General features: G+C 36.0%; 1 protein-coding gene across 1 annotated transcript; it reads right to left on the minus strand.

Annotated features, from left to right (window-relative positions):
- Positions 1 to 2110: 2110 nt before the first annotated feature.
- LOC132029610 (elongation factor 2) lies at positions 2111 to 6346 on the minus strand. The gene is made up of 3 exons (XM_059418893.1): positions 6199 to 6346; positions 5029 to 5163; positions 2111 to 4742 (listed from the first exon to the last, which is right to left on the minus strand). Exons 2-3 carry the CDS (start codon positions 5117 to 5119, stop codon positions 2302 to 2304), a joined length of 2532 nt encoding a protein of 843 aa, XP_059274876.1. The 5' UTR covers positions 5120 to 5163; positions 6199 to 6346; the 3' UTR covers positions 2111 to 2301.
- Between the last annotated feature and the right edge of the window lie 3950 nt (positions 6347 to 10296).

Raw genomic sequence — 10296 nt, forward strand, 5'->3', positions numbered from 1 at the left:
TGGGGCAAGAGAGCGGTTGTGGACACTCTTGATGAGACTGCCTATGCAAGTAAGAAAGTAAAAGGCTGCTTTCTATAGATTTAGTGGTGAATTCTAGAGTACTTGCTGAATAGGATTGAGCGCAAGGCCCATATTAATCGGCACCGACATTGCAGAACAAGAACTCATATATAATATGAATATGAATTTTATATTCATATTTATTCTAAAGGTTCAAGCTTGCTAGCCACCTTTAATTATGTGTTACAAATACCCAATAATATATGTCCTTTGTTTTGAGCCCATATATATTATTATTAAATAACAAGTGGGGGATTGTTGTATTTATAAGTATTATTTAATAATAATGATTGTATTTAACTAATAAGAAAGAAATTAGTGTCATTAGTTATGACATTTCCAAAGAGGTGTATTCTTTTAAAAGAAATGATGTAAACAGTTGGCAACAGTTGAAATGTTTTGCCTATAAAAAGCTTAATTTGGCAGAAGACTTAGAATGAGTTTGTACGTCTCTCGGGAAAAAATACACTCTGCCAAGTCACAAATTAAAACAAATTGACTCTTCTTTTAATAGTGTTATTCCTCCATCAATATTCTACTCCATCTTTTGGCAAATTCCTATATTCCTAATGGGTAGAGTCCTTTTGGTAGAGGAAATCAAAGAGTAAAACTTTGATTTTCAGAATAGACATTGTATCCTAGGATAGACTTTCCCGTTAATCAGTTACACAGTGTGGGAGAAATTATTATCCTAAAGAAAACTTCCCGCAAGTGTCTTGCATATTCGTTCCGTATTTTTCATTGACTTCTCTTATTTCTCTCTTTTGTTTATTAATTTTATCTTGCACAAAGTTACTCCATTGTATTTATTTAGAAAATTTTATTACACAAAAATGCCTTTTATAGAAAAAGTTGAGTCACCCGTTGGGTTATAAAGAAACAACATGACTGTTAGTAGGCAACGATTTGAAAATTCAAACTAATTAGTACCTTTTTCCCTTTTATTATTTAAATATTATTATTAAATAATACTTATACATTATATACGTACAATAATCCCCACTTATTATTTAATAATAATATGCGGACTTAAAATAAAGGACGAACGATATTGGGTATCTACCATCCTAAAATTATTGTGAAAATTGATTCATTCATTTACAGTTGAGTGGTTACTAATTTCTAGTTCAGAATCACTATATTTTGAGATTTTATTTCTAATGATCCTAATGAAAAATATTCTTCTGTATTTGCATTAAAACATTCATCGAATATATATAAATTACTAATTTGCTACTATCCATTGTTCCTAATGTTCTGACTTCAAAAATAAAACTGGAACTTTAAAAGGATTCAATCACCGATGAAATACCATATACCCAAAAAAAAAAATGTACTCCAACGAAGGAAAAACATCAAACAAAGCAACATTTTACTCGTTTTTCTCAAAGACCACATACCTAGAAGGTTGTAATGCTTCGAGTAATAATAGGGAGGCATCCCAAAATAAAAAGAAAGGAACAGGTTGGAGCTTTAATGAGGGAAGAATATTTTTGGGATCATAAAAATGGCAAGGATAATAAGGCAAAGTACGTCCTAAACCAAAAAGAATATATTTGAATCATTTTGTAACAACAGAAGTACATATACACCATTTGGGTATATCTGAATCATTTTGTAACAACAGGAGTACATCTACACCATTTGGGTATATCTACTCTAAATTGCAAAGTTGAAAAGCATAGTTGTACCTTTTGCCATAACTTTTTAAGCAGTAAGTCCTAAACTGAGAAAGCTCAGCTTAAAGCTTAATAAGGAACTAATGACCTCACCGGGATTCATTTGCAGCAATATTGCAAATTAAACACTAACAATAGATCAGTGCAATTTGGTGCAGACTCTTAATAGAGATTAATACGTCATTCCACTTCTAGCAATTATCGTTCCAACAAAGACTGAAACGAAACACTACTTGTGCTAATTTAATAGCAGTCAACCCGAATTGTTAAGGACACTCTTACCTTTCATCATCCTTGAAGAAAGCAGTCGTTAATAAACTAAGTAGCTCAGCATTGCAAGATTATCTAATTGAACTCAAAGACAACTTAAATAGAATACGACAGTAATACTTTTGACCACGTAAAAGATAGGCATAACAAGTTCTGCAACAATAAGTTTACCAACTAGCATCCTAAGTAACACAAAATGTTCAAAATTATCCAAACACATGATAAATGCAAATCAAAACTTTTGCAGATCCAATTGCGCAGTTCACATCTGCTGCAAGCTAGAACAAGAGTCTTACAGCTTGTCCTCGAACTCAGATAGAGGGGTCATCTGCTCCTTCAAACCCTTCCTCTTGCGGATATCAAGGACAAGTTGATTAGCTTGTGAGCCAACTTCCAATGGGTCGGATGACATCATGTCCCAATGATCGAACACACATTGTGGGAAAGCTTGACCTGAAGTAGCAGCTCTCAAGGTACCTGAAAATCCAAATGACTCAACGACAGGAAGGTATGCCTTGATGTTGTAAAGAGGGGTTCCCGGCCTCTGCATCTCCTCGAACACATGTCCACGCTTCTGGTTCAGAACACTATAGATGCCACCGAGAGCTTGCTCTGGAGCTTGAATCTCGACCAGGTAAACAGGCTCCAACAGGCGGGGCTTGGCAGTAAGCTGAGAAGCATAGATAACCCTCCTAGCAGTGGGAATAACTTGGCCACCACCCCTGTGAATAGCATCAGCATGAAGAACAACATCACAGACTTCAAAGCAAATACCTCTCATGTTCTCTTCAGCTAATGCACCTTCCTTGGAAGCCCACTGGAAACCAGCAACAACAGAATCCTTAATTTCATTCAGGTACTGAACTCCCTTACACATATCCACCACCATGTTGGGACCAGTTGTCTCTGGACCAAAGCACCAAATTTTCTTAGCAAGATCTTTGTCCCAACCAAACTCCTCGGCCAAGATCTTGGAACGGATTTTGGGATCATCCCTAGGGCCAATGCGTCCATCATCAATAGCCTCAGCAAGCCCTTCCTCCAATGGCCTGGCTTCCATATACAAACGGTTGTGTTTGTTAGGAGACTTGCTCATCACAGTCCGAACAGACTTCTCAAGAACTGTCTCACGGAAGGACACAACAGGATCAGATTTTATAATTTCAGCACCGCCCATGAAGTCATCCTGCAAGTCCTTCAGGCAGATCTCAAGGTGGAGTTCTCCAGCACCGGCAATGATATGCTCTCCAGACTCTTCTATAGAACAAACAACCATAGGATCAGACTTTGCCAGACGTTTCAACCCTTCAACAAGCTTGGGAAGGTCAGATGCAACCTTGCACTGAACAGCAACACGCACAACTGGTGAGACAGAAAACTTCATCGCCTTGATTGGGTGAGCATCAACTTCCTTTTCATTGGTCAATGTTGCATTCTTGGTAATATATTGATCTAAACCAACCATGGCAACAGTGTTACCACAGGGAACATCCTCAACAGTTTCTTGCCTCTTACCCATCCAAATAACAGTTCTCTGAATATTTTTAACATATAAATCCTTCTTTTCACCAGGAACAAAGTTAGGTCCCATGATTCTAACCTTCTGACCAGTACAAACTTTCCCGGCAAATACACGACCAAAAGCAAAGAATCTACCCTTGTCAGATGCTGGAATCATCTTGGATACATAAAGCATAAGCGGCCCTTCTGGGTCACAGTTCCTGATGGCATTGGCATATTGATCATCAAGGGGTCCCTCATACAGATTTTCCACACGGTATTTTTGAGCTGTGGAAGGGGATGGAAGATGGTATATCATCATTTCCAGTAGAGCAGTACTAGCAGGAAGCCAGGTCTGCATCACACGCTTCATCAGTGGCTTGCCCATCAAATCTTTCTCATCAGATTTCATGGTTACACCAAGCTTAGTCAACATTGGCCAGAGCTTATCTTTCTGATCATTCATGCAAGTGTTAATAATCTGCTTGATTGGTTCATAGCAGAATTGAACAAACCCACGCTTGCATGAAGGCGACCCGTTGTTTTTGGTTGTCCACTTTTTGGTGGCAGGGTCAAAAAAGTTCTCGCCCCAGAGCCTTTCCATCATCTTAGACTCGTCAACTCCGAATTTGGAAGCATACATCTTGGCAAAATTGGTGAGAGTGAAAGCCCACCCATGCAATCCAGCAGAGAAAGCAACAGTCCCTTTCTCAGGATAAACCTGGACATCACCGAGAAGGGGATCCTCATATGTAGCCATAATAACATTAGCATTCTCAATAACTCTTTGGAACGTCTGATAAGCCTCCTCTCCATCAACCTGAAGCTCAAGGAAACACCTGTCCATCTTGTTAACTGTCAAGACAGGACGAATCCTTTCACCAAGGGCTTGACGGAGCACAGTCTCTGTCTGGACACAGACACCTTCCACACAATCGACCACAACAAGGGCACCATCAGTAATACGAAGAGCAGCAGTCACTTCAGACGAGAAGTCAACGTGCCCAGGTGAATCGATGAGATTGATGAGGTACTCGTTCCCCATTCTCTCTCCCTTGTAGTTCTTCAAGGATGCATCAGTCATCTCGTAGTAAAGTGAAATACCAGTGGACTTGATGGTGATACCACGTTCAGCCTCATCCGCACGTGTATCTGTCATTCTGACATCACCAGCAACTTCCTGAGCAATGATACCAGCAGCCGCAACCAGAGAATCGGTAAGGGTAGATTTTCCTGTCAGGTTAATATATCGCAGAATTAGAAACTCCTATTCATCATCTGATTACTAAAACCATAGATAATACACTATTACCAATAACAAGAATATTGTCCATGGCAATACAAAGGAGAAGAAATCTAATGAAACAATATTAAGCAAAACTGTACCACCCCAAAAATATAGAAGGTTGTTTCAATGATTCCAGGTGATCAGAATAAAGTTTCCTTCCCATTTGACATGGATAACAATTTCACAAGAAAGAATTTAGATAACTTGACTAATATTAGTTTAATTGCTTACCATGGTCCACATGAGCAATAACAGACATATTACGAATGTTATGCTTTAAGTCCATAATCCTCCTAAGCTCTTCAGCTGTGAACTTCACCATCTTGAATGCTTGTTAATGTAATAACTAAGAATTACTTTTTGTTCCTGCCATTTGAAATCACGACAAACGTTAAACATCAACCAAAACAATCTTTACAAGCAACCAAAACAATCTTTACAAGGTATAAGTATATTCAAAAGATAGCTTAGTGTAAGACTAAGTATAAACAAGGAGATATTCTGAAGCAAAATATACTTTACAATCTAAAACAAAGCACATTTCACGTCAAAAGCTTATTACCAGGCAACAAACCAAGCTAGTGAAAAACAGATCCGTGCGGAACAAAATACAAGAAAACATCTATATGTGCCAAATTTACAAAAATAAGCAAGCAGCAAAAACTTTAATAAATTGACATCCAACTATCACATTAGGTAACTTAACAATTTATAGAGCTGTTATATCTATAGCAAATAATAATCAATTGAGATATTAGTCACAATCTAACGAGACAGGTATTTGGAATGCAAAATCAAATATTACTAAACGCTCTCATGATTCTTATCACTCATATATCCATCTAGCCTAATTCATAAAACAGATTAGTCAACATCTCCACTCAAGATTTAGGTTAATAGACATATCCCTTCATAAAACCTTACATTTTCTGTAACACTCTCATTTCGAACATTATTTTAATTATCAAAAGAATTGGCACGACCTTTTAAATTATCATTTCATCTATAGCTATAGCTAAACATCAGTCCTTCCTCATTTTAACACGTCTTTTGTTATAGCAGAAATCACGTTTCCAAGTCAATATGTATACCTAATTTCTTTTCATTATTCTAGCTGTTTTAACCGTAGATCTCTATTATCTAATTGTATCTCATATATGTTGCAGCATTATTCTATTTCAATTCTAGATGTAACGCAATAATCATACGACTTTATATCGATATAGTAAGAGTAAAAGAAGAGTGATAAACAAATAACGAAAATCTTCAAGCCAATATGCATACAAGGAAATGAAAAAAGCAAGTTATGGATTGACAGTTAATGTGAATAGGCTAAACTAAGAAGAGAGATTAAATGAAATATAGACATGATGACGGAGAAATAGAGAGAGGGGCACTTACAGTGCCGAGAGAAGGAGGCGGCGAGGTCTTCTCTTTGCAACACTAAACCCTTACGCTATTCAGGCTATTTATTTTTATAACAGTCCATCTATGGGCCGCAATTATGGGGCTAATTTGGCCATGGGCCTTATTCCACTGTTGAACACACTTGGGAGTATATTTTAGGGAAAAGATCATGCATGCCCATTGGAAGCAAAATATTTACCCGTCCCTATCCCCATTACTTTTGTATCCTCAAAAAAAAAAAAAAAAAAATTATTTATCCGAAATACCTTCAAAATTATGATGCCAACATGGTATATAAATATACTGAGATGGTATCATAGAAGACTATTTCAGTCCTTCTCTTAGTCCTCTATGAGCCCTATCAGTGTATTATATCTACTATATGGGTCGCATAAAGGGTTGATGAGTGTTTTTGAAGAAATTAAAAATGTCTTCTGTGATACCATCATGGTATATTAGAGACAAGGTGATACCGTGTTGGTATCATAATTTTGGGGCCATAAAAGTAAGGGGATATGGCGGGTAATTATTTTATTTTCAAGCGGCATCGACGTTCTCTCCCCAAGGGCTTTGTTTAAGTGTAACCAAGGGGGTTCGAACCCCTCAGCAGAAAATTACAGTGTATATTGAAGGTTAAAATTATTTTTTATGTATATATGGTAGATGTTGAACCCTCTTGGCTTCTTCGTATGTTTACTTCTTCATATTTTTGAACCCCTTACTGAAAATCCTGGCTCCGCCACTGTCTCTCCCCTTTAAGTTTTTCCCTTCAAATGGTCTTGTCTTTAATTTTTGCCCTTCAAAATCGAGTTTATGCTTAGCGGGGCATAAGTTCTTTACAAGGGGCGGCATAACTTGTGGGATATTATCATGCAAAAATACAAGGGCAATTCACAGGAATGCCCTTATTTTGGGGTGGTCTTTAATTTTCGCCCATTAAATTGTTGGTCTTTAATTTTGGCCCTTCGTTAGAATCCCTTGGTTTCAGGTTGGAACCTCCATTTCAGTCAAAAATTTAAAAAAAAAAAAAAAAATCGCAAGGCAAAACTCTGCCTTATGGCAGAATTTTGCATGAGTACTCTGCCTCAATATTCTGCCTTGAAGACAACCAACATCGTCTAGGTCACGAGGTAATTCAATATGAATGAGCTGAGGTTGAAGGAGCGGTTAATCAACATCCAAATAATGATCCTCATCCTACATCATACAGGAGTTGGTCAAATTATGTTGGCTGAAACTAAATACGGCTTTCATTCTTTGTGTAACTGCTTATGGAAGAAAAATCGCAACTGAACTTTTTACTGCTTTTTGCAAGCATAAAGAATGCAGCATGTATAGTGCATACTTTACTGCTTGAAGAGAAAGAAGCCAGTAGTTAAGGCAGAATTTCACCTTCACGCAAAATTCTGTCTTTTCTGCCTTGCGAATCCAAACCTCTACCTCGCGAAATTCCTTTTTTTTTTTTTTTTTTTTTTTAACTGAGCTAGGGTTCGAACCCAGAACAGGCGAAGGGCAAAAATTAAAGACCACCCCAAAAGAAGGACAATCCGCGCAAAAAAATGAAAATACAAACTTATGCGCCGCGAAAAAGTTATTTGTCTTGAGGACAAAGATTAAAGACCAACACAAGATAAGGGTCAAAGTGCAAATGACCCGATAAAATTGCACGTTTTGCCCTTAAAATGGGGCTGATCTTTAAGTTTTGCCCTTTAGCAACCGAACGTATACCTAGTGGGGCATAAGTTCATTAGAAACTTAAGTCATGTAGGGGCATAATTTATGGAATATTATGATACTAAAATATTAACTTATGCCCTGCGAATTCTTTTTTGTTATGAGGGGCGTAAATTAAAGACCAATCAGCCAAAACTAATTACATTCGCTAGCCAAATATATAATCTTTTGTATAAAATATACATATTTTATATATATTATAAAAACAAATATACGTTTGCCGGCTATTATTTTGATCGGCTATGTATGTCAATCTTTCTAAATATTTTCTATACTTGTCTAGTTTTTCCAACTGAACATTTTAATTTGGGTAAATAGCAGTTTTGATCCTTGAATTATTAGCATATTTCAATTTTCATCATTTTAATATCCAACTAAAACTTTGACCTTCAATTAAATAAGTTTTTTGTTTTAGTCCATTCATTAATGAAAGGCTAACTAGATTAACCTCTACCAAGGGTATTCCCGATATTTAGCCTTTGTTTGGATGGTCGTTCCCATGGTTTCATACTGTACAGTATGGTATTGTATTGTATAGTACTGTATTTATGAATACAATGTTTGGATAGACTGTATCATTTATCGTGGTTTAATAGCATTTTTATTGTTTGGATTGACTATATGGTACTGTATAATAACATGTAAGTTTACTAAAACACTTTTAACCCTTAATTACAAACTAGTTTATATATATTAATAAAACTAAAATATAAATAGGTGGTGGATGGGGGTGGTTATTGGGTGGGTGGTGGAGGGGTGGGTGGTGCGAGTTGGGTGGTTGTGGGGGTGGGGGTGAGTGGTGTGAGGTGGGTGGTTGTGGGGGTGGGGTGGGTGGTGGTGAGGAGTAGTGGGTAGTGGGTGGTGGGTGCATGGTAAGGTGGGGGTTCATGGTAAGGTGGGTGTCTTTGGGTGGGTGAGATATAATGTGGAAATGAAATACGTAACCACGCAAAAATCACCAAATCTGTGATTATAAAAATTAGGCTTTTTCATGGTTATATAACCACGGAATTACAATGAGTTTACAACAGCATACAACATAATATTAAGAAATAAGGGCAACAAACATTTTTTCATAGAAAACAATACATAATGAACTAGGGGAAACAACCATCCAAACAGGGGGTTAGTGAAATCATTCTCAATTTCATATTAGCAAGTCCCAAGTATCCAAAGCTCATTGTCATAGCATGTTGCAGATGAGCCCTCATGACTAATAAGATGTGTTGGTTGGTTAAACAGAGACTTATCTCTCAAAACTTAGGGTCATTACTGCTACACTGTACGTTCTTAATTCTTAAAGTTGCCTTCTTTTTTGAGGTTTTTCCTTTTCTTTCTTTAATGCTTCAAGCTTACAAGAGACTACAATGCCGACTTTTGGGTAACGCCAATGAAGCACGAGCTTTAGGCCCCTAATTTTTGGAGGGGCCATTCTTTATCAATTAGGTTATATATATTTTTTGAGTTTAATTTTAATACATTATCAATGTAAATAAGTTTTTATACTATCAGATCATTCAAAGAATATTTATAGATAAGTCTTCTTAAATTTTAAAATCTTGAAATAAAATATGTTACCTATTATAACACGTAAAGATGACATGATAGTATAAAATATAATAGTGTAAAATATATATACACACACGCGCTCTAGTTTCAGCGTACCCGCTTTGCGCATGTTTTTCGTCTCAATGAAATGCACTGAACAACATAATTCAAAAATCCACACGAGACCATAAACTTTCACTAAAATTGCATAACCTCCAATATCATTCTAAATTAGGATAATCTTCAGAATATACATACAAACAAATGGATCTTTTTATTGAATATGGGTAAATAATCCAAGAAACGGGTTAAAAACATTGAAAAGATTTGACAAATAACACAGATTGAAAAATTGAAGCTAACATCTTCTCAATTTACCTCCTCTCAAATGTTCATTGTTCCCTGAGGTTCTAGTTACTAAACTAAAAACGAAAATGAATTTATCGTTTTCGTAACTTTATCGAAATATGTGTGGGCAAACAAAACATTACTAAAATGTGAAATTTTAATAGGACGAACAAAGCTCAAAGAATATAATCACTTTACTAATTTAATGATTTATGAAAAGCTATTAAATTCACTGAAATTTTAATAGGACGAACAATAGTCAAAAGCCTAATTTAATGATTTATGCGCATTAATTTAGACATTTTTTAATATATAATTAATTTTAAAGTCTTAAATATTAGTGAGAAAAGTTTTAATATATCATATTGAGGCATCATTCAGTAGATGAGTCTTTAAACTTATATAAGACTACAAATAAAATATAATGCATCTGATAATGATATCAATCTTCGTATTAAAATT

This window comes from Lycium ferocissimum, chromosome 9 (genome assembly GCF_029784015.1).
Source record: "Lycium ferocissimum isolate CSIRO_LF1 chromosome 9, AGI_CSIRO_Lferr_CH_V1, whole genome shotgun sequence".
Taxonomy (NCBI): domain Eukaryota; kingdom Viridiplantae; phylum Streptophyta; class Magnoliopsida; order Solanales; family Solanaceae; genus Lycium; species Lycium ferocissimum.

Coding starts and splice junctions, on each gene's coding strand:
- LOC132029610 (XM_059418893.1), bottom strand. CDS start 5,119: ATGGTGAAGTTCACAGCTGAAGAGCTTAGGAGGATTATGGACTTAAAG. Junction 4,743..5,028: donor TATTGCTCATGTGGACCATG/GTAAGCAATTAA, acceptor TTAACCTGACAG/GAAAATCTACCCTTACCGAT.